At 38.2% G+C, this 25,873-nt stretch overlaps 1 protein-coding gene across 1 annotated transcript in view; it reads left to right on the top strand.

Annotated features, from left to right (window-relative positions):
• SPATS2 (spermatogenesis associated serine rich 2) overlaps positions 1 to 25,873 on the top strand; it is a 153,721-nt gene that overhangs the window by 63,201 nt on the left and 64,647 nt on the right. The window contains exon 2 of the mRNA XM_018047837.1: positions 16,804 to 17,072. Within this exon, the coding sequence (XP_017903326.1) occupies positions 17,048 to 17,072 (25 nt within the window). The 5' untranslated portion in view covers positions 16,804 to 17,047. The remainder of the gene's footprint in view (positions 1 to 16,803; positions 17,073 to 25,873) is intronic.

The raw sequence follows: 25,873 nt of genomic DNA, 5'->3' as shown, positions 1-25,873 counted from the left end.
ATTCATCTCCAAAACTTTTTCATCTCCTCAAATTGAGACCTGTACCCATTAAACATTAATTCCTAAGTCTTCACCCATACAAGCCCCTGGCAACTTTGTCTCTATGAATTTGACCACTCTGTAGGTAGAATCATATAAGTAGATTCCCATGTAAGTAGAATATATTCTCATTTAATACCTTGTATAATTAGAATCATACAGTATTTGTCTTTTTTGTGACTGGTTTATTTCACTAAGCATTACATCCTCAAGGTTTATCTGTTGAGAATGGATAAAGGGTTTTTAGTGTGTGTCAAGTATTGGCACATAGTTGTTGTTCAGTCACCCAGCTGTCTCTGACTCTTTGAGACCCCGTGAACTGCAACACACCAGGTCTCCCTATCCCTCACCATCTCCCGAAATTTGCCCAAGTTCATGTCCATTGTATCGGTGATGCCATCCAGCTGTCTCATCCTCTGACTCCTTCTCTTTCTGCCCTCAGTCTTTCCCAGCATCAAGGATTCTTCGATGAGTCAGCTGTTCGCATCAGATGAGCAAAATACTGGCGTTTCAGCCTGAGCATCAGTCCTTCCAATGAGTATTCAGGGTTGATTTCCTTAAGATTGACTGGTTTGATCTTCTTCCTGTTTAAGAGACTCTCAGGAGTCTTCTCCAGCACCACAGTTCAAAGGCATCAGTTCTTTGGCCATCTGCCTTCTTTATGGTCCAGCTCTCACAACTGTACGTGACCACTGGGAAAACCATAGCCTTGACTATATGGACCTTTGACAGCAGAGTAATGTCTCTGCTTTTCAACGCAGTGTCTGGGTTTGTCATAGTTTGCCTGCCAAGAAGCAGACCCCATCTGATTTCATGGCTGCAGTCACCATCCCAATGATTTTAGAGCCCAAGAAGAGGAAATCTGTCACTACTTCCATCTTTTCCCCTTCTATTTGCCATGAAGTAATGGAGCCAGTTGCCAGGATCTTAGTTTTTTTAGTATTTAATTTTAAGCCGGCTCTTTCACTGTCCTCCCTCACCCTCATCAAGAAGCCGTTTAGTTCCTCTTCACTTTCTGCCACTAGAGTGGTATCATCCACATATCTGAGGTTGTTGATGTTTCTCCCCCCATGTTGATTCCAGCTTGTAACTCAACCAAGCCCAGCATTTCTCATGATATGCTCAGCATATAGGTTAAACAAACAAATCTTGAACCAATCAGTTATACCCATACAGGGTTCAAACTGTTGCTTCTTAATCCACATACAAGTTTCTCAGGAGACAGGCATGATGTTCTGGTATTCCCATCTCTTTAAGAGCTTCCCGCAGTTTATTATGATCCGCACAGTCAAAGGCTTTGGCCTAGTCAATGAAACAGAGGCAGATGTTTTTCTGGAATTCCCTGGCTTTCTCTATGATTCAGCGAATGTTGGCAGTTTGATCTCTGGTTCCTCTTCCTTTTCTAAATGCAGCTTGGACATCTGAAGGTTCTTGGTTTGCATAATCCTGAAGCCTCACATGAAAGCTTTTAAGCATGACCTTACTAGCATGGGAGATGAGTGCAGTTGTCCAGTGGTTAGCACATTCTTTAGTGCTACCTTTCTTGGCACATAGGACGTTATCTTAATTACTTACTATTTGATCAGTTTTTTAAGTTAGCAGGTGTATTTAGAAATCACTTTTTCTGGGTGCATGGGATTTCCCTTTATAGAGTAGAGTCAGTGAATAAAGCTCTTAATTGCCGTATTTTGTTTTTGCCTCACAGCTGCCCCTATTCTCTTGTGTTGCTTGTGCATCTGTGCTTTGGGGAGATGGAAGGAATGGAGTTTATATGTGTGTGGAGGGGATGAGGATTAAATGATCAGTATTGTTTAAAACCATTATTGAAGAATTTATACAGCTGAGGATAATTTGGCTTGATTAGGCTTGGGTTACAGCCACCTGTGTGAGGAGGAGGAGGCTATAGACAACTCTAACCACCCAGCTAGCAGTGACATAGGAAGAGACAAACGTGTGTATTGCCTCTCTGTTCCTTTGAGCCCCCTCTACTCCCACACTACAGCTGCCACTGATGACTAATGTTTAGCAATTTGGAGGATCTTGTGCCTTTTAATAGTAGTAAGAGGAGTTGTGGTATCACGTGGTTTCTGATTTTCCACTTAGAATGTATTCTAAATTTCCAGAAATATTATTTTATTCCAATTCTGTGTTGTTCCAATTCAATGTTTACATTTTAAAAGAGGAATTTATTGGTTTTTCTAAATGAAAATTCCATTTTCCAGAATAAAATTTGTGGTGATCAGCTTTATAATTATGGAAGTTTGGGGGTTAGAATGATACATGGATTGGAAAGTTAGTGCCAATGAATAAAGACATTTGTTGAGAAAACAGACGTATGGAAATGTCAGCTTTTGGCCTAAGGACATCATCTCCTTTGTTGCTAATTATTTTTTAGAGTATATCAGTGCATTACTTTGGGTCTCTCTGCTTTTTCATACTTTATAAGGCTAATGAGAATATTTATTGGCAAACTGATGATACATTGTGGAATAAGAACTCTTGATTGTTTTCTCATAACCAAAACTCTTTAAGTCAGGAAAAATGTTCTTATTTGAAACTCCCCATTTTCTTATTTTGGGTTGTTATCCTGCAGGTCTAGAGAGTTAGTGCTTGTAGGTTCTTGGTGACACATTTCTTGAACCCGTTGGTTGGATTTCTGAGTTGAAATAAACATTGTTTAGGTTAAACTGAGAGTTTTCAGCTTTGGTTTAATTTGCTGGGAATGAGTCTTTTTAAAAAAGTATTACAATTGTTTTGAAGAGATAATATGCTTATATGTTTCAGTGTAAGAAGTATATAAAAGGTTGATTGAAACAAATAAAAAGGGTGATTAAAAAGTCTTTCTTAACCTTGTTTCCTATTTTTTCAGTTTCCGTTCTTCAGTGGATCATCTCTGTTGGCTAGTTTCTTGCTTATCCTTTCAGATACACAATATTTATGTATATATGATAGTATAAATTATTCTTCTCCTCATCATTTACTTAACGATATATCTTGTATCAATATATAAAAGGATGTTCTCTTTCCTTAAACATATTTGCATAGTATCTCATCGTGTGAATAAACCATAATTTATCAAACTAGCGTCCCACTGATAGACATTAAGCACATCTATCGGTGCCATCTTTCCACCGGCATTGCTCACTTTGCGCGTCTCTGTCACATTTTGGTAATTCTCCCAGTATTTCGAATGTTTTTATTATTGCTATGTTTGTTATGGTGATCTCTGATCAGCGATTTTTTATGTTACTACTGTAATTGTTTTAGAGTGCCACAAACCATGCCGAAACGGGAGGAAAATTTAATCGATTCTGACTGACCCACCGACTGACTATTCCCCTACCTCTCTTCCCTCTCCTCAGGCTTCCCTATTCCCCGAGACACAAACGTTGAAATTACAGGCAGACTTTGCTTTATTGTGTTTCACTTTATTGTATTTCACAGATATTGCTTTTTTTTTAAAAAAAACATACTGAAGGTTTGTGACAACCCTGCATTGTCAGATGATGGTTAGCATTCTTTTAGCAATAATGTATTTTTTTTTTTAATTTTTATTTTTACTTTATTTTACTTTACAATAATGACCCAGAGGGATGTTGTGGGGAGGGAGATGGAAGGGGGGTTCATGTTTGGGATCGCATGTGCACCCGTGGTGGATTCATGTCGATAATGTATTTTTAAACTAAAGTACATACATTTTTTTTTAGACATAATGCTATTGCACACTAAATAGACTACAGTGTAGTGTAAACATAACTCTGTATGCACTGAGAAACCAAAAAGTTTCTGTGGCTTGCTTTATTGTGATATTCACTTTGTTGCAGTGATCTGGAACTGAACCTGCAATCTCTCCAAGGTGAGCCTGTACCTATAAAATCACAACATTCCATTTCCCTCTCCCTCTAGTCTCTGGCTAACCACCATTCTCCCTTCTGTTTGTGTGGATTTCAGTGCTTTAGATACCCTATCTAAGTGGAATCATACAGTATTTTTCTTTTTTATGACTGACACTTCATTTGGCGTAATTATCCTCAGGGTTCCTTCATTTTGTGGCAGGTATTAAGATTTCCTTCTTTTTAAAAGCCAGATAATATTCCATTGCATGTATATGCCACGTCTCGTTTACCCAGTCGTCTGTTGATAGACATTTGGGCTGTTTCCATCTCTTGTCTGTTATAGATAATGCTACAGTGAACATGGACGTGCAAATATTTCTTCGATATCCTGCTTTAATTTCTTTTGGATGTATACCCAGAGGTGGGATTGCTGGATATAGTAGTTCTATTTTAAAATTTTGAGAAACCTTCATATTATTTTCCACAGTGGCTGCACCATTTTATATTCCAACCAACAGTGCGCAAGCGTTCCAATTTTTCTACATCTTCAGCAACACTTATTTTCTGGTTTTGTGTCTGTGTGTGTTTTGTTTTGTTGCTGTTGTTGTTTTTGTTTGCAGCCATCCTAATCGATATGAGGTGATATCTCACTGTGATTTTGATTTGTGACATCACTCTAGCTCTGAGTGATGTCAAACATCTTTTCATGTGTTTGTTGACTGTTTGCTTATCTTCTTCGGAGAAACGTCTGTTCAAGTTGTTTGTCCATTTTTAAGTTGGGTCATTTATTTTTCTGTGTTAAGTGGTAGGGGTTCTTTATATATTTTGATTATTAAACCCTTATCAGATATACGATTTGCTAATATTTTCACTCCATTGATTATTTTTGATGTACAGAAGTTTTTAATTTTCTGATGGTCCAGTTTGTCAACTTTTTGCCTTTTTTGGCTGCTTTTGGTGTCATATTCAAGAAATCACTGCCAACGTCAGTATCATGAAGCTTTTCCTCCATGTTTTCTTCCAGGAGTTTTAGATCTTATGTTTAGGTCTTTAATCCATTCTGAGTTGGTTATTGTATGTGGTGTAAGTTAAGAGCCCTGTCCTTCACCATCTCCCAGAGTTTGTGGAAACTCATGTCCATTGAGTTGGTGATGCCATCCAACCGTCTCATCCTCTGTTGTCCCCTTCTCCTCCTGCCCTCAATCTTTCCCAGCATCAGGGTCTTTTCCAATGAGTTGGCTTTTTGCATCAGATGGCCAAAGTATTGGAACTTCAGCGTCAGTCCTTCCTATGGATATTCAGGACTGATTTCCTTTAGGATAAACAGGTTGGATCTTCTTGCAGTCCAAGGGATTCTCAAGAGTCTTCTCCAGCACCACAGTTCAAAAGCATCAATTCTTTGGCACTCAGCCTTCTTTATTTTTTTTTTTTTTTACAAGAAGTTTTGCATTTTTTAATATGTGTTGATTCATAGGTTTACATTGTATCATAATAAAAAAGCAAGCAAGCATAAACCAAGATAATAGTGTATCATAACCAAGTTCTGGGTTATAATAAAACACCAAACAAAAAATAATCTTTAAGTAACTGAACTTAAGAAGTAGATAATGAGACACAATTATCACTTAGTACTATTATGTAACTGTTAATCCTTAAAATCTTACAAAAGGAAGAAGCAGCTCTCAGGTTTACGGATGTACTCTGGGACTAGTCCTCAACAACATCGATTGCTTTTCTCCCCTCAGGGCTGAGATGGAAAACAGCTTCAACATGATTTCCTAGCATCATGGACTCTGAATCTCTTTTCTATTACACACAGAAAAACACCTATCATCAAAATAAATAGTTGCTAATCTGCTTCTAATGGCTGTACACAGGCTCAGAAAGAAATGGGGTGAACTTGAAATGCTGCAGTAAGTGTATGAGGGAAATAGCTTTAGGGAAGTATCAAGTATAAATTATCAAGAGAGAAATAATTCAGGATGACTATGTTCATGAAATTTCTCTGATTTTATTTTGCAAAATTATTGAATGCTGTTATTTTATATCATGATGCATTTTGAAATACTGTCTCCATTAGTCCTACATCACTTAATATTATTTCCATCACCACTTTGTGTACCCTGCCCCAGAGTAGCAATATAGAGAAAGAAAGACACTGATTTGAATCACAGAGTCTTGCCAGGATTTGTTGATTCCATGATGGATGCAATTAACATTGGCATAAAGCTACAGATAAATTCAGCCAAGTTCAAATGATATACCTCTGACCAAAATTTACTTCAGCTAAATACAGACGTTTCAACATTTTTTAATTAAAATGATCCCATGCTTGTATCTTTATACTTTGCTATTAGCTTTTAATAAACAAAGGACTATGTTAAATTTTTACATTTTCCATATACTAAGTCACTTCAGTCGTGTCCGACTCTGTGCAACCCCGTAGACGGCAGCCCACCAGGCTCCCCTGTCCTTGGGATTCTCCAGGCAAGAACACTGGAGTGGGTTGCCATTTCCTTCTCCATCAGCCTTCTTTATAGTCCAGCTCTTACATCCCTACATGACTACTGGGAAAACCATAGCTTTGACTAGATGGACCTTTGTAGGTAAAGTAATGTCTCTGCTTTTTAATATGCTGTCTAGATTAGTCATAGCTTTTCTTCCAGGAAGCAAGCATCTTTTAATTTCATGGCTGCAGTCACCATCCACAGGGATTTTGGAGTTGAAGAAAATAAAGTCTCTTACTGTTTCCATTGTTGCCCCATCTATTTGCTATGAAGTGATGGGACCAGGTGCTATGATCTTATTTTTTTGAAAGTTGAGTTTTAAGCCAACTCTTTCACTCTCCTCTTTCACTTTCATCAAGAGGCTCTTTAGTTCCTCTTTGCTTTCTGCCATAGGGTGGTGTCATCTGCATATCTGAGGTTATTGCTGTTTTTTCCAGCAGGCTTGATTCCAGCTTGTGCTTCATCCAGCTCGGTATTTCACATGATGTACTCTGAGTAGAAGTTAAATAAGCAGAGTGACAATATACAGCCTTGGTGTACTCCTTCCCAATTTTGAACCAGTCTGTTGTTCCATGTCCGGTTGTAACTGTTGTTTTTGACCTGCATACAGATTTCTCAGGAGGCAGGTAATGTGGTCTGGTATTCCCATCTCTTGAAGAATTTTCCATAGTTTGTTGTTATCCACACAATTGAAGGCTTTAACATAGTCAATGAAGCAGAAGTAGATGTTTTTCTGGAATTCTCTTGCTTTATCTATGAACCAGTAGATGTTGCAATTTGATCTCTGGTTCCTCTGCCTTCATAATCCATTCATATTTAATATAATTTTTATATTATATCTTTTGGTTTAATTGTTCCTCCTTTATTACCTTATTTTGTGTTCAGTTCAGTCGCTCAGTCGTTGCCGACACTTTACGACCCCATGGATTGCAGCACACCAGACCTCCCTGTCCATCACCAACTCCTGGAGTTTACTCAAACTCATGTCCATTGAGTCGGTGATGCTATCCAACCATCTCATCCCCTTCTCCTCCCGCCTTCAATCTTTCCCAGCATAAGAGTCTTTTCAAATGAATCAGTTCTTCGCATCAGATGGCCGAAGTATTGGAGTTTCAGGTTCAGCATCAGTCCTTCCAGTGAATATTTAGAACTGATTTCCATTAGGATAGACTGCTTGGATCTCCTTGCAGTCCAAGGGACTCTCAAGAGTCTTCTCCAACACCAGAGTTCAAAAGCATCAATTAACCTTTTGGTGCTCAACTGTCTTTATAGTCCAACTCTCACGTCTGTACGTGACTCCTGGAAAAACATAGCGACTAGACGAACCTTTGTTGGCAAAGTAATGTCTCTGCTTTTTAATATGCTGTCTAGGTTGGTCATAACTTTCCTTCCAAGGAGCAAGCATCTTTTAATTTCATGGTTGCAGTCACCATCTGCAGTGATTTTGGAGCCCCCCCCAAAATAAAATCTGTCACTCTTTCCCCATCTATTTGCCATGAAGTGATGGGACCGGATGCCATGATCTTCGTTTTCTGAATGTTGAGTTTAAAGTCAACTTTTTCACTCTCCTCTTTCACTTTCATCAAGAGACTCTTTAGTTCTTCTTTGCTTTCTGCTGTAAGGGTGGTGTCATCTGCATATCTGAGGTTATTGATATTTCTCCTAGCAATCTTGATTTCAGCTTGTGCTTCACCCAGCCCAGCATTTCTCATGATGTACTCTGCATATAGATTAAATAATCAGGGTGACAATATACAGCCTTGATGTACTCCTTTCCCAGTTTGGAACCAGTCTGTTATTCCATGTCCAATTCTAACTGTTGCTTCTTGGCCTGCATACAGATTTGTCAAGAGACAGGTCATGTGGTCTGGTATTCCTATCTCTTTCAGAATTTCCCAGTTTGTTGTGATCTACACAGTCAAAGGCTTTGACATAGTCAATAAAGCAGAAGTAGATGTTTTTCTGGAACTCTCTTGCTTTTTCGATGATCCAGTGGATGTTGGCAATTTGATCTCTGGTTCCTTTGCCTTTTCTAAATCCAGCTTGAACGTCTGGAAGTTCTCAGTTCACGTGCTTTTGAAGCCCGGCTTGGAGAATTTTGAGCATTACTTTGCTAGAGTGTGAGATGAGTGCAATTGTGTAGTACTTTGAACATTCTTTGGCATTGCCCTTCTTTGGGATTGGAATGAAAACTGACCTTTTCCAGTCCTGTGGCCACTCTGAGTTTTCCAGATTTGCTGGCATATTGAGTGCAGCACTTTCACAGCATCATCTTTTTAAAAAATTAATTTGTTTAATTGGAGGCTAATTAGTTTATAATATTGTAGTGGTTTTTGCCATACATTGACATGAATCAGCCATGGGTGTACATGTGTCCCCCATCCTGAACCTCCCTCCCACCACCCGCTCCATCCGAGCCCTCGGAGTTGTCCCAGTGCACTGGCCCTGAGCGCCCTGTCTCATGCATTGAACCTGGACTGGCGATCTGTTTCACGTATGGTAATATACATGTTTCAATGCTATTCTCTCAAATCATCCCACCCTTGCCTACTCCCACAGAGTCCAAAAGTCTGTTCTTTACATCTGTGTCTCTCTTGCTGTCTCGCATATAGGGTCATGATTACAATCTTTCTAAATTCCATACTTATGCATTAATATACTGTATTGGTCTTTTTCTTTCTGACTTACTTCACTCTGTAATAGGCTCCACCCAGTTTCATCTACCTCATTAGAACAGATTCAAATGCATTCTTTTTAATCACAATATCATCTTTTAGGATTTTAAATAGCTCATAGATTTTTTTTTAAGTGTATGATTTTAATTATTTTGTTTTGCTGTTGTCTTTTGTTTTTGCTGTCTTTGAGTTATTTTCTTTTCCTTTTTTAAATTTTAAATCAGCTACCCTTTATGTCTCCAGACTTTTGAAGTACCACTCTTTATATTATAAACTTGATGGGTTTGTATTTCTTCTCCAGAAAATAAAAAGAATAGTTAACCCCATATCACAACAACTGGAGAAAACCTCAGTAGAAACTCAACACTGTTTTTCAGTGAGAAATACCTGATGTTGTGTATTTTGTTTAGTGAGGACAGTTGTCCGTATACTAAGCAAGGTAGAAATTGCTAATATGGTCAATTTAAAAGAAGCAAATAATTTAAAATACAAAGGCTTCCAAGTGGTGAGTTATTTTCTTAGTGCTTGCTCTAGACATTCCAAAATGCACATTAATTTATCACAGTCTACTTTAGATTAATGCTAGTTTAATTCTGTAAGATAGCATTTCTTACTCCCTCCTTTGTACAGTTATTGTCGGATATATTATATTTGTTATAAACATAACAATAGTGTTGTTATTACTGCTTTATACAATCTTTTAAATAATTTTAGAGAATATATACATATATATGTGTATATATATATATACACATATATATATATATATGGCATGTGGAATCTTATGTTTCCCAAGCAGGGATCAAATTCACATCCCCTGCATTGGAAGTACAGAGTCCTAACTACTGGACCCACCAGGGAAGTCCCAAGAGAATAAAATTTTTAGAATGCATTCTTTTATATTTACCCATATATTTCCTTTTCCCAGTACTTTTCTTTTCTTTGTGTAGATTCAAGTTACCCTCTGGTGTCAGTGGATTCTCTTAATTTATTGGGGATGTCTCTGTTTCATGTTCATTTTATAAAATCACTTTATTTCTATGTTTGCTGTGCTGGGTTTTCATTGCTGCACAGGTTTCCTCTAGTTAGGCCAGCAGGGCTACTCTCTAGCTGTGGTGCACAGGCTTCTCATTGTGGTGACTTTTCTTGCTGTGGAGCATGAGCTCTAGGACATGCAGGCTGCTGTAGTTGCAGCCAGTGTGCTCCGGAGTTGCGGTTCCTGGGCTCTAGAGCACAGGCTCAATAGTTGTGGCACATGCGTTTAGTTGCTCTGCGGCATGTAGACTCTTCCCGAATCAGGGATTGAACCCGTGTCTCCTGCATTGGCAGGCAGATTCTTTACTACTAAGCCACCAAGGAACCCCCATCTTCATTTTTGAAAGACAGTTTAGCTATCTGGATACAATATTCTTTTTTTTTTTTTAGTTGGAGGATGATTACTTTCCAATATTGTGTTGGCTTCTGCAATATATGAACATGAATCAGCCGTAGGTATAGGTATGTCCCCTCCCTCCTGAACCTTTGTCCCACCTTCCTCCCCATCTTGCCCTTCTAGATTATCACAGGGCACTGATTTGAGCTCCCTGCCGCATACAGTAAATTTTGCTAGCTATCTAAATTACATATTGCAGGCATATGTTTCAATGCTGTTCTCTCCGTTTGTCCCACTGCCCTTCCCCCTCTGGTCAACAAGTCTTTTCTCCATGTCTGTCTCTACTGCTGCCCTACAAATAGGTTTATCAGTACCATCCTTCTAGGTTCCATATATATGTGTTAGAATACAATATTTATCTTTCTGTGACTCACTTCACTGTGTGTAATAGGTTCTCGGTTCATCCACCTTATTAGAATGCAGTCAAATTTGTTCCTTTTTATGGCCGAGCACAAGCTGGAATCAAGATTCCCGGGAGAAATATCAGTAACCTCAGATATGCAGATGACACCACTCTTGCGGCAGAAAGTGAAGAGGAACTAAAAAGCCTCCTGATGAAAGTGAAAAAGGAGAGTGAAAAAGTTGGCTTAAAGTGCAACATTCAGAAAATGAAGATCATGGCATCTGGTCCCATCACTTCATGGGAAATAGATGGGGAAACAGTGGAAACAGTGTCAGACTTTATTGTTGGGGGCTTCAAAATCACTGCAGATGGAGACTACAGCCATGAAATTAAAAGACGCTTACTCCTTGGAAGGAAATTATGACCAACCTAGATAGTATATTCAAAAGCAGAGACATTACTTTGCCGGCAAAGGGCCGTCTAGTCAAGGCTGTGGTTTTTCCAGTGGTCATGTATGGATGTGAGAGTTGGACTGTGAAGAAAGCTGAGCGCCGAAGAATTGATGCTTTTGAACTGTGGTGTTAGAGAAGACTCTTGAGAGTCCCTAGGACTGCATGGAGATCAACCAGTCCATTCTAAAGGAGATCAGCCCTGGGATTTCTTTGGAAGGACTGATGCTAAAGCTGAAACTCCAGTACTTTTGCCACCTCATGCGAAGAGTTAACTCATTGGAAAAGACCCTGATGCTGGGAGGGATTGGGGGCAGGAGAAGGGGACGACAGAGGATGAGATGGCTGGATGGCATCACTGACTCGATGGACGTGAGTCTTGAGTGAACTCCGGGAGTTATTGATGGACAGGGAGGCCTGGCGTGCTGCAATTCATGGGGTCACAAAGAGTCGGACACGACCGAGCGACTGACCTGAACTGAACTGAACATTCCGTTGTGTGTGTGTACCACAACTTCTTTATCCACTCCCCTGTCAGTGGACATCTAGGTTGCTTCCATGTCCTAACTGTGGTAAATAGTGCTGCAGTGAACAGTGGGGTCATGTGTCTTCAGTGGGGTCAGTTATGGTTTCCTCAGAGTATATGTCCAATAGTGGGATTGTTGGGTCATATGGTAGTTTTATTCCTAGTTTTTTAAGGGATCTCCACACTGTTCTCCATAATGGCTGTTATCAATTTGTATTCTCATCAACAGTGCAAGAGGGTTCCCTTTTCGCCATACCCTCTCCAGCATTTATCGTTAGTGGATTTTTTGATGGTGGCTGTTCTGACCAGTGTTAGGTGATACCTCATTGTAGTTTTGATTTGCATTTCTGTAATAATGAGCAGTGTTGAGCATCTTTTCATGTGTTTATTAGCCATCTGTGGATACAGAATTCTTACTTGACAGTATATTCTTTCAGCATTTTGAATATGTTATTTCATTGCCTTCTGGCCTCCCTTGTTTCTGATGAGAAGTTAGCCTCTAGTTATATCTTTGTGTCCCTGTAAAATGATACTCCCAAGATTTTCTGTTTGGGGCTTTCATCAGTTTTGCTATATATCTAGGTATGGATTTCTGTGTTTCTGTTGTCATGGTTGATTTAGCTTCTTAAAGTGTAGATTAATTGTGAAAGTCAGTTTGTATAGTTTTTGCTCACTCTTTCTATATCCTTTCCACTTCTGGAACTCGTAATTCATGTATGTTGGTACATTTGACATTGTTCCACAGGTCTTTAAGGCTATGTTTGTTTTTCTTTATTCTTTTCTCTCTTTTCAGATTAGGTAATTTCTGTTACTCTTTCTTCAGGTTTATTTTTTATTCTGCTTCAGTGTTCAACTCTGGGGTTTTGGTTCATCTTTTTTATAATTGTTTTTTGTTGTTGAGAAAGTGCTTTAAAAGACTAAGGAAAATTATAAGAACAATGCCTTAAACAAATAGAAAATTTTCCTTAGTCTTTTAAAGTACTTTGAAGTCTATGTTTGCTAAGGCTGGCATTGGGTCTACTCAGGGATATTTCAATCACATGGGGTCTTTTTTCCCTTCTCAGTTTGGGTCATACTTTCTTGCATTTTTACATCTTACAAATTTTTGTTGAAACTGTGGATATTTTACATAATATACTGTAGCAGTTTTGGATTCTGATGTTTTTCCCTTTTGAGAGTTGTTGTTGCTTTGTTATTATCGTTGTTTTTAAAGTAACTTGCCTGAGCTAAATCTGTGGAATTTTTCTGTGTGGTGTATGACTGCTGATGTCTGCTCAGTTTTTTGTTATTTTAATTTCTGTTTTAATTTTTGTGTCTGGCTTCCTGGAGTGACACCTGCATCTGCATTGCTTAGTGGTCAGTTAATGATTGGTCAGAGATTGCTAGATAATGTGCCAGCTATTGTGCTAAATACCGAGTAAGACTTCTACTCTCTGCTGATCTTTACCTGTTTGAGGAAGCTCCTTCCAAGTTCAGACCATTTCAAAGTCTGCCCTAACTTTTACCTTCCACCGGGCCCTTTTGTGTCTTTTCTGCCTGTTTATGCAGGCTCCTGGTGTGTGAATGTGTAGACATTTATCGAGGTCCCTTATAGTTTCTTCTCCAGATTTCCTGTTTTAATTTCTGACTAGTTTGCTGCCCCATTGTTTGCACTAACATGACGGTGACCTCAGGCTATTGGAGCCCTTGGTCTTGCTTTTCTGTTTGCTCCCAAGAATGCAAACTCTTACTGACAATGTGGATAGGATAGGCATGGGCTTTTTCTGTGCTTTGCTTTAAGTAAAGTCAGCCTTCTTTGTCAGTGAAGCTGCTGGTTTTTAACCACCTTGGTAGAACCAACTTCCCCACTGACCTCTGGGGATGGGAGTACTTCAGACAGTAATGCCACAGACTCCCTCTGTTCTCACCCCAAGTTCAGCAGTTTCTTATGAACAACTGCAGAGAAGGTGACATTTGAGAAAAAGCCTAAAGGAGGTGAGGAAATATTCCATGTAGCTATCTAGGGAAGAACATTGCTGGCAGAGGCAACACCTGAAGGGCCTTTCCTGTATTTCACAATAAAGAGGCCAGTGTGGCTGGTATAGAATACCTGAGAGGAAGAGTGGCAGGATGTGAGGTCAGAGAGGGAAAGGGTGCATGCGGACAGGGTGGTAGAGCAGATAACACCTTTTAAGCCACTCTGAGGGCTCTGGCTTTTACTTTGAATGAAATGAGGAGCTGCTGGAGGGCTTTGAACAGCATAGTTGGGACATAATGTCTTATAATTTTAAAACAGCTATGTGAAACAGAAGCTAGAGAGTGGCTGAATAGCAGACTCAGGATGCCAGTTAGGAGACTATTATAGTCTTGATTATAACAGTGCAGATGAGAAATGATTGTGTCTTGGACAAAGGTGGTTGCAAATGGAGATGGTAAGAAGTGGGCCAGTTCTGGTGTATGTAAAAGGTAGAACAGAGAGGATTTCTTCTGATGGATTGGTAGTAGGGAGGGAACGATACTGATCGCTTATTTCAAAGGAATTTTCCTGTATTTCATCTGTGAATGTGTTTTCTGATCCCTTTATTGAGTCCTCTGTTTTTGGAGTCTATTATATTGATTCTAATTATCCTTAGATTAGATCATTTTTATCTTCTAATATTATCTTCTAATTGCTTTAACTTCTTTTATGTTTTTATTATTATTATTCTGAAAGCCATCCCATTTCTCCATCTCATTCATTCTATTTTCATTTGAATCTGTTCTGTTTCTGATACTTTATTAAATCTGTAATTGTAGTATTTTGTTTTTCAGATTTTCTTAGCTTTGCAGTCATCTTTCTTTTCATTCTATTTATCCTTATTCATTCTTTCCTTTATTTCCTAGCTCTTATTTTATTTAATCTAAATTCTTATTTAAAGTATTCAAATAAGTATTCAATGAAAAATCTTTGATTTGGGGGGTTATATTGTTTTCCAGGTTTAGTTCTTATTCTGCTATCTGCTACATGGTAATTTATTTTCTCTCATTGTCTTTCTCTTTTGTTACTGGAGATTTGATAGTTGCTGTGTCATTTTTATTGATTGCACGTTGCAGGATCTCAGTTCCCCAGTCAAGGATCGAATCCAGGCACATGGCAATGAAAGCTCAGAGTGCTAGCCATTGGACTGTCAAGGAATTCCCTAAGAGGCTCTTGCTCTGAAGTCTTTATTTTACATTTATCCTTTCTTTTATTTTTTATTTTTTTTATCCTTTTTTTTAAACTTTATTTTATATTGGAGTATCAGTTCAGTTCAGTCGCTCAGTCCTGTCCGACTCCTTGCGACCCCATGAATCGCAGCATGCCAGGCCTCCCTGTCCATCACCAACTCCGGAGTTCACATCCATTGAGTCAGTGATGCCATCCAGCCATCTCATCCTGTCATCCCCTTCTCCTCCTGCCCCCAGTCCCTCCCAGCATCAGAATCTTTTCCAATGAGTCAACTCTTCGCATGAGGTGGCCAAAGTATTGGAGTTTCAGCTTTGGCAGCATTCCTTCCAATGAACACCCAGGGCTGATCTCCTTTAGAATGGACTGGTTGGATCTCCTTGTAGTCCAAGGGACTCTCAAGAGTCTTCTCCAACACCACAGTTCAAAAGCATCAATTCTCCAGCTCTCAGCTTTCCTCACAGTCCAACTCTCACATCCACACATGACCACTGGAATATTGGAGTATAGCCAGTTAACAATGTTGTGATAGTTTCAGGTGCACAACAGAGCAACTCTGAGAACAGGGTTTTACTCTTGATGGATTTTTTTCTTAGCTTACTCGTGACTTATCCCTTTTATTCTCCACACTGAAAAAATATTTCATATAAGTTTACTCTTATTTCCTTCTTGGGTTACATTTTATAAAGTTTCTTTTTTTTTTCTATCAGGTTTCTAGGTATAAGAATTCCATGATCCTCCTCATGCTTTCTTTACCCAGAAATTTTGGACATGTATGTATTAAATGTTTAGTAATAAGGGAGGAAAAAGGCATTTGTATATTTGCAGTTTATAAAAGCTTTCTGTAGTATTGGCTAATCCATATTCTGATGTTTCAGTTTTCCTTATTAAATTCCCTTTATTCTCTCCTTTTCCCTCTTACCCTCCTCCCAAATGTCTTGCAACTATCTTTGAGCTGGGAAACCTGAGGAGGGGTCAGATAAAGGAAATTATAGAGGAAGAGAAAAGACCTTTGATTTATATAGGAAGAGCAGGTGGTAAGAGAGATCTTAGGGAGTGATAAGGAGTAACTATTTTAGTTTGTGAAGTAGAGGTGGAGATAAGATTTTTGAGAAAAACACAAGAAGAATAAGAAAACATGCTTTCTGAACTGAGAAGATAGTTTGATTATAAGATTAAAATTTCTTAAGGAGCAAATTATTGCTTTTTTTAGAAAAGGTTTACAATGATTTCTTTTTTGAGAAACTTTAAAAAATCGAATTATAGTTGATTTACAATGTTGTATTAATTAAAATATTGCTTCTTACAACTCTGTTCTTTCTAGAGTAGTTTTTTTTTTTTTAAACAAGTGAATACCTTGGTTTTTCTCTCTCTTTTTAAAATAATTTGTTTGTTTTTGGTTACGCTGGGTCTTCTTGCTACACACAGGCTTTCTCTAGTTGTGGAGAGCAGGGATTGTTCTTTGTTGAGGTGCAGGGGCTTCTTCTTGTGGTGGCCTCTCATTGCGGAGCACAGGCTCTAGGCGCACGGGCTTCAGTAGGTGTGGCATGCGGGCTCAGTAGTTGTAGCCCACGGGCTTTAGTTGCTCTGCAGCACATGGAATCTTCCTGGACCAGGGATTGAACCCATGAACCTGCATTGGCAGGCAGACTGTTACCCACTGTACCAACAGGGAAATCCTCAAGTAGTTTTCTTTTAATAGCTAGTTTCATTTAGAAAAAGTATGAAATAAAGCATGTGGATATCTGTTAAACTTTTTGTATAGCAGTTACTGTCATAGTGAATATGTGTGTGTGTTTGTTTTCCCCCTAGAATCTCCCTGGAAAAAGAGACATGAATGTCTGCAATGATTTTTCTTGACACGAATTTGATATGAGAGAAGAAAAAGAGATCGACGGCTAGTGAACAGGTTTCAAATAACCAGGATTTTGTGTTTATCACCTCCAACTACAGCCTTTGGTGGCCTCCTTTTAAATCAAAGATAACTACAGTCAGAACCAAGACAAGGCAAAATAATACTTCTCTTCTGCATTTTTTGAGATTAAAGAAACCTGCAATGTCTAGGAAACAAAACCAGAAGGGTAAGATTCCACATGGGCATTAATTGTTAAAAGCATAGTTGTAGAGTCATGATCACCATTTCTATCTGTACGTGGTTTTAAAAAACGTTCTCTTAATGTGTTTTGAGTGGTGTTATACTTTTGCTCGCCTAGTGCAGTACTACTGATGATTATAACTTATCTTTTAGTCATGACTGCAGTTAATTTTAGAAGAGCATGGAACATTCACAACATTATCTGTTGTCCCTTTATCTAGCTGGGTATTAGATTATAGCTTTTTGTGTTACTAGTTTGGGAATTGATATAACAGTTGCTTTTCTACTCTTATAAACTTGTAATATAATTTCAGGAAATCCAAACACATCTTGAAAGTGTACTTTTTGGAGGGTGAACATATGTTACAGAGGTAGGATATAACTTACTGCAGGATATTCTATATCATGTGAGTTGATGTTTCTTTGGAGACAGGAAATGAAACGAGTAAATGCTTCTAGTCACTGATTCTTCTTTATCTTTCCTTCTGGGATTGTGACTCTAGCTTTTTGTGTAAAGTAAAGTGTAAATTGCAGAGAGTCAAGAAATACCGAAAATAGTTATACAGAGGAAAGGACAACAGAGACTACACTTTTTCAGCTTTCCAAGAAGACCTGCGAAAATGTAAAGGGACAAATAGCACTTAAAACTGTCGCACATGACTGGAATATATTTGTTAAGAATGACCATAGCTATCCTAGATTTTTTTCCCCTCATTTAGTTTAACTTTCAATTTAAAGTTGATGTTCTTTAATTCAAAACAAAGCTATAGATCCAGGTCTCACATGCTAAATATGAAGGGAATGCTTAATTTTTTTTTTTAATTGAAGCATAGTTAGTGTACAATGTTACATTAGTTTCAGGTGTTTAGCAAAGTGATTCAGATATGTATGTATACACATATGCACTGTTCTTTTCCATTATAAGTTATTATAAGATATTGAATATAGTTCCCTGTTGTTTACCTATTATAGATATATTAGTGGATATATGTTAATCCCAAACTCCTAATTTATCCCTCCCCACCATTGTCCCCTTTGGTAACTGTAAGTTTTGTTTGCTAGGTATGTGAGTCTGTTTCTATTTTATATAAATAAGTTCATTTGTATCTTTTTTTTTTTTTAAGATTCCACATAAGTGGTATCATATGATATTTGTTTTCCTCTGTTCACTTAATATGATCATCTCTAGGTCCAAATCTATCCTTGCTGGTGCAAATTGCTTTCTTTTTTATGTCTTGAGTGGTGGTCCAGTGGTGGGGTGTGTGTGTGTGTGTGTGTGTGTGTGTGTGTGTGTGTGTATATCACAGCTTCTTTATCAGTTCGTCTGTTGATGGACATTTAAATTGAAGGAAATGCTTTTAAACTTCTTAGTTTTGACTTGGCAAATCAAAAACCTCACTATAAGAAAACAATATACCAGAGCTGCTTGTGGTTTTGAAAGCTATAGTTTCATTGTATAGCAAACCTGTGTAAAGAATATCTGAGCTCTAAAGAATGGTTAGATTACTAAAGAAGCTGAATTCTTCAAAGGAGTGAGATTTATCAACTGAAAAGTTTTAAAAATATCATCTAAAAAGTTTAGCATTTAATTTTTCCCAAAAAAGTAAACTTTAGCAGATTGCTTTGGCCTTTTAAAAACTAGAGTCTTTGTTTATTTCATCTCTATGTTGTTCCACAGCTATAAAAAAGTATCATTACTTTTTATAATTAGTGTCCAGTTACTATACAGTAAATGTAGATTTAGATCACATCATAGGCATTAAATGCTAACAAATTTCAACTAAACATAGCCTGCATATACACTTAGTTGAAACAAAAGAAAGCTTTTATGTCATTAGGACTTTCTCTGAAACAAATATATACTTATATATAACCTATATATATATTGGTTTTAAATATATATATAGGTTCAGATATTTGAACCAAAAAAATACAAAATTCTTATAAAATTCTATCTTATTTAATTCATTTATATATTTAAAATTACATTGTTTTGGGTTTTCAGTTCAGTTCAGCTTAGTCGCTCAGTTGTATCCTACTCTTTGTGACCCCATGCACTGCAGCACACCAGGCCTCCCTGTCCATCACCAGCTCGGGGAGTTTATTCAAATGCATGTCCATTGAGTCGGTGATGCCATCCAACCATCTCATTCTCTCTCTGTTGTTCTCTTCTCCTCCAGCTTTCGATCTTTCCCAGCATCAGGGTCTTTTCAAATGAGTCGATTCTTCGCATCAGGTGGCCAAAGTATTGGAGTTTCAGCTTCAGCATCAGTCCTTCCAATGAATATTCAGGACTGATTTCTTTTAGGATGGACTGGTTGGATCTCCTTTCAGTCCAAGGGACTCTCAAGAGTCTTCTCCAACACCACAGTTCAAAAGTATCAATTCTTTGGTGCTCAATTTTCTTTACAGTCCAACTCTCACATCCGTACATGACTACTGGAAAAACCATAGGTTTGACTGCATAGATCTTTGTTGGCAAAGTAATGTCTCTGCTTTTTAATGTACTGTCTAGGCTGGTCATAACTTTTCTTCCCAGGAGCAAGCGTCTTTTAATTTTAGTAGTCTAATAATTATACTGACTTTATCAATTTAGTTATAATACATTAAAAAGATAGATACTATGGTAGTTCTTGTTCTCTAGAGACAACTCATTTATTAAGTGTCATTTTGTAATGAGTTATGTTTTATTCCACAGTAGACCGTGTTTCCATATTTTCCTGTATCAGTAACACTTGTGAATTTCTTAATGAACTATTTAGTGGAGTTAAACTTGTATGGCTTAAGTTAAGGTGAATTTTAATTACAACTATTGATTGCTCCAAGCCTTTTAGCCCAACACCTAGCAGAAGTCAATAAGATCAGTGCTTCTCAAACTGTGGTCTGTGAACTAGAGAAATACTTTAAAATGGAGAGTGTTTAGAAACTCTTTTATAGTGGTTTGACAGTGCTGTAACATCCAGACCCTTTAAAGGCAGTTCTTTGAGGTATAATTTAAATACTATAAAACTCATCTATTATAAATGTACAGTTTTATTACTTTTAGTGAAAACAATTTTTTTTTTTTTTTTTTTTGTAAATTTTGGCCATGCTGTGCAGCTTGTGGGGTCTTAGTTCCCTGTCCAGGGACTGATTGAACCCAGGTCCTCGGCAGTGAAAGTTCAGAGTCCTAACCACTGGATTGCTAGAGAATTCCCTGTTTTTAGTAAATGTATACAGTTGTGCAGCCATCACCACAATCCTATTTTAAAACACCTTCCTCACCCCTAAAGGTATACTTAGTTACCTGTCTACAGTCAGTTCCTACTTTCCCAGGCAAACATACCTACTTTCTCTGTCTTCAGTTTTGCCTTTTCGAGAGATTTCTAATAAACAGGGTAATCCAGTATGGTTTTGTGTCTGGCTTCTTAATGCTGTTTACGAGGTTCACTGTTGTTTTTGAATGTATCAGTAGCTTACCACCTTTTACTGCTGAGTAGTGTTAAGGTTATAAAAAGTCGCAGAGTATTTCTTTTACACTTTGCTACTCATGATACTTGTGTGACCAGAATTGTGGATGTTTCTGCCGTATTGACCAGTTCTCTGATAACAGCCAAGTGTCCCTACAGTCCGATTCAATTCTGATACTGTTTTCCTGGAGTTTGTGTTAGATCCCACAGGTTAAGGGCTCAGTCCCCCAGACGGCTCCCGCTTCAGGCACCAGTCCACGAGGATCGGGTTCCCAAGTTATCCACCCTCAGTCCATCTTGACTACAAATGGGTGGTTTCTACAACCCTCCTTCTCAGATTCAGTAATTTGCTATAATGCTCACAGAAGTAAGGGAAACCACTTACCTACTTTTACTGGTTTATATACATAGTAGAGGATGTTATAAAGAATACAGGTGAACAGCCAGATGAAGGGATATATAGGGTAAGATCTGGAAGGGTCCCCAGTGCAGGAACTTCCATCTCCATGAAGTTGAGGTGTACTACTCTTCCAGCATACCGATGCATTCACTAACCTGAAAGCTCTCTGCACCCCATACTTTACAGAATTTTTTTCAAGGTTTTATCACATAAATGTGATCAAGTATTAACCTTACTTCTAATTCCTCTCCTTTCCCTTACCCAACAGATGGGAGTGAGGCTGAACATTCCAAGCCTCTGATCATGGGTTGAACTTTTTGGTGATAAAGCCCCCTTCCTGAAGCTCTCCAGGAGCCCAAAAATGGTTTGTTAGAGCTAAAGATGTTCCTATCAACCAGGAAATTTCAAGGCATTTACAATCTCTATTAGGAACTGGAGTCAAATACCAAATATTAGAACAACGAGATGCTCCTAGCATCTTCATTGCTTAGGGACTTATGAAGGTTTTAGGAGCATTAGCTGGAGTTAGGGATGAAGACCAGAATATTTATTTCTTATTATATTGCAATATCACAGGTTATATCACATTTTGTCTTCCACTTACCAGGTAATTATTCATTTGGATTAGTTCCAGTTGTGGCTGTTACGAACAATTATAAATTATGAACATTTGCCTACAAGTCGTTGTGTAGACATATGTTTTTGTTTCTCTTGGGGACATACATAGGAGCAGAATCGTTTAACTTTCAAAGAAATTACCATGCCAAACTGTTTTCCAAAGTGGCTGACCATTTTATAATCCCACCAGCACTAAGTGTTGGTTTTGAATGCTTCTTGTCCTTGCTGACACTTGGTATGGTATCATTTTCATTATAGCCATTTTTATAAATATAGCTATTTTTAACCTAGGTGTGTAAGAATATTTCATTCTGATTTTGATTTATACTTCCTTAATGTGGTTTTGATTGTACTTCCTTGATAGTCAACAATGTTCACTGTTTCTTCATATGATTATTAGCCATTTGTATCTTCTTGGGTGAAATGTCTATTTAAATTCTTTATTCATTTTTACAAATCGGGTTATAGGTCTTTTCCCCCATACCCTGCAAAATTTTTAAATTGAGATATAGTTGCTTTACAATATTATATAAATTTCAGGTGTACAACATAGTGATTCATGATTTTTTTAATATAAATTTATTTATTTTAATTGGAGGCTAATTACTTTACAGTATTGTATTGGTTTTGCCATACATCAGCATGAATCCGCCACAGTTGTACACGTATTCCCCATCCTGAATGATTCATGATTTTTAAGGGTTCAGTTCAGTCATTCAGTCGTGTCCGACTCTCTGTAACCCCATGGACTGCAGCATGCCAGGCCTCCCTGTCAATCACCAACACCCAGAGTTTACCCAAACTCATGTCCATTGAGTCGGTAATGCCATCCAACCATCTCATCCCCTTCTCCCGCGTTCAATCTTTCCCAGTATCAGGCTGTTTTCAAATGAGTCGGTTCTTCATATCAGGTGGCCAGAGTATTAGAGTTTCAGCTTCAACATCAGTCCTTCCAGTGAATACTCAGGACTGATCTCCTTTACATAGACTGGTTGGATCTCCTTGCAGTCCAAGGGACTCTCAAGAGTCTTCTCCAACACTGCAGTTCAAAAGCATCAATTCTTTGGTGCTCAGCTTTCTTTATAGTCCAACTCTCACATCCATACATGACTGCTGGAAAAACCATAGCTTTGACTAGATGGACCTTTGTTGGCAAAGTAATGTCTCTGCTTTTGAATATGCTATCTAGGTTGGTCATAACTTTCCTTCCAAGGAGCAAGTGTCTTTTAATTTCATGGTTGCAATCACCATCTGCAGTGATTTTGAAGCCCCCCAAAATAAAGTCAGCCACTGTTTCCACTGTTTCCCCATCTATTTGCCATGAAGTGATGGGACCAGATGCCATGATCTTCGTTTTCTGAATGTTGAGCTTTAAGCCAACATTTTCACTCTCCTCTTTCACTTTCATCAAGAGGCTTTTTAGTTTCTCTTCACTTTCTGTCATAAGGATGGTGTCATTTGCGTATCTGAGGTTATTGATATTTCCCTTGGCAGTCTTGATTCCAGCTTGTGCTTCTTCCAGCCCATGTTTCTCATGATGTACTCTGCATAGAAGTTAAATAAGCAGGGTGACAATATACAGCCTTGACGTACTCCTTTTCCTATTTGGAACCAGTCTGTTGTTCCATGTCCAGTTCTAACTGTTGCTTCCTGACCTGCATACAGATTTCTCAGGAGGCAGGTCAGGTGGTCTGATATTCCCATCTCTCTCAGAATTTTCCACAGTTTATTGTGATCCACACAGTCAAAGGCTTCAGCATAGTCAATAAGGCAGAAGTAGATGTTTTTCTGGAACTCTCTTGCTTTTTCCATGATCCAGCAGATGTTGGCAATATGATCTCTGGTTCTTCTGCCTTTTCTAAAGCCAGTTTGAACATCTGGAAATTCACAGTTCATGTATTGTTGAAGCCTGGCTTGGAGAATTTTGAGCATTACTTTGCTAGCGTGTGAGATGAGTGCAATTGTGTGGTAGTTTGAGCATTCTTTGGCATTACCTTTCTTTAGGGTTATACCTTATTTATAGTTATTATCAGAGATTGTAAATCTTCTTTCTGAGTTGTAAGGATTTTTTATTCTGAGCATTATCAAGTATAAGATTTGCAAATATATTTTCCCAGTTTGGCTTATCTTTTCATTTTCTTAATGGTTTCTTTTTCTTTTTCCCCTGCTGTGCAGCTTGTGGGGTCTTAATTTTTTGATCAAGGATTGAACCTAGTCCTTCTCCTCATCAGTGGACCACCAGGAATTCCCAGTGGTGTCTTTTTTAAAGTAAAAGTTTTTAACTTTGATAAAACCCACTTTATCTTTTCTTAAAGTATAGAATAATGAGATGTAGAGTGAATCTGATCTTCCCTGGTGGCTCAGCAGTAGAGAACCCACCTGCCAACGCAGGAGATGCAGGTTTGATCTATGGGTTGGGTATGTCCCCTGGAGAAGGAAATGGCGACCCACTCCAGTATTTTTACCTGGGAAATCCCATGGACAGAGGAGCCTGGTGGGCTACAGTCAATGGGGTCACAACAAGTTGGACACAACTTGGTGACTGAACAATGACAGAGTGAGTCCTCCAACCCTTTCCCACACCAAAGCTTTATTGGCTATCCTGGTTCTTTTATATTTCCATAGAAATTTAGACTCAGCTTATCAATTCATGCAAAAATATCTCCTTGGAATCTGATAGTGACTGCATTGAATCAATAGATTTGTGGTGAATTTGTTATCTTTGCAATATTGAATCTTTCAGTTAATTACTGTAGCATATCTCTACATTTATTTAGATCTTACTTTCTCTCAGCAGTGTTGTACAGGTTTAAGTGCATAGACCTTGCAATTTCTTTGTTGAGTTTATTCCTAAGTCGTTTATTCTTTTTAATGCTGCTGTGAATGGGACGTTGGATTTTTGTTATTGTTAAACTCACTTATTTGTTCAAGTAGTTTTTGGTAGCTAACTTAGATTTTCAGTATACAATGTCATGTCCTCTATGAGTAAAGTTGGTTTTCTTCTTCTCCTCCATTCTAGATGACTATGATTTCTTTTTTCTTGCTTTCTGCATGGGCTTGAACTTCCAGTTCATTGTTGCAAAGAAGTATGAGAGCAGACAGCTTTGCCTCGTTCTCACCCTTTGAGAGAAGCGTTTCATCTTTTACCGTTGAGTATGATGTTCAGTTGGTAAAGAATCCACCTGCAATGCAGGAGACCTTGGTTCAGTTCCTTGAGAAGATCTGCTGGAGAAGGGATAGGCTACCCACTCTAGTATTCTTGAGGTTCTCTTGTGGCTCAGCTGGCAAAGAATCCACCTGCAATGTGGGAGACCTGGGTTTGATCCCTGGGTTGGGAAGATCCCCTGGAGAAGGGAAAGGCTACCCAGTCCAGTATTCTGGCCTGGAGAATTCCATGGACTGTAGAGGCCATGGGGTCACGAAGAGTCAGACTCAACTGAGCAACTTTCACTTTCAGTTCATGATGTTAGCTGTAGGTTTTTCCTGGAAGCCCTCTCAGTTTGAAGAAGGTCCTCTCTTACCTTGCTGAGTTTTTACATGAATGTGTTTCTGATTTTGTCATATGTTTTTTATGCATCTATTCCAGTGGTTCTCAAACAGGGGTGATTTTGCCCCTAGGGGATATTTGGCAGTGTCTGGAGACATGTTTTATTGGTCACAACTTGGGGCCGTGGTGCTATTGGCATCTAGTGGGTGTGGGTCCCGGATGCTGTAAACATCCTACAGTACACAGGACAGCCCTTTACAACAAAGATTTGTTGGCTTAAAATGTCAATACTGCTGAAGTTGAGAAACTCTGATCTATTGTTATGATCATGTGTTTCTGTCCTTTATTTATATAGAGCATTATATTAACTTTCATATGTTAAGCCAATTCTGCATTCCTGATATAAATCCCACTTGGTCATAGTTGGCTATGTTACTGTTCTCTGTTTTCTAATATTTTGTAATAAATATCTACACCTGTATTCATGAGAGAGGTCTGCAGTTTTCTGTTCTTGTGTTTGTCTAGTGTATGATTTGTTCTGAAGACTATGCCGTGTGTGCTTAAAGAGAATATGTATTGATCTGTTAGGTGGAGTATTCTATATATATCAGTTAGATCAAGTTGGGTGATCATGATGTTCAAGTCTTCTACATCCTTCCTCCTTTTCTGTTTAGTTCTGTCATTTACTAAGAGAAGAGTACTGAAATCTTCAGCTGTAATTGTTGAATTGGTATTGTTCCTTTCTATTCTGGTTTTTAATTCACATATTTTAGGATTCTTAATAAATGTATATAGATTTATAATTGGTTATATACTGCTGATATATTGATTTT

The sequence above is a fragment of the Capra hircus genome, chromosome 5 (genome assembly GCF_001704415.2).
Source record: "Capra hircus breed San Clemente chromosome 5, ASM170441v1, whole genome shotgun sequence".
NCBI classification, from domain to species: domain Eukaryota; kingdom Metazoa; phylum Chordata; class Mammalia; order Artiodactyla; family Bovidae; genus Capra; species Capra hircus.
Note: the sequence above shows the minus strand (reverse complement) of the source record. Positions and strands in the feature narration are given on the sequence as shown.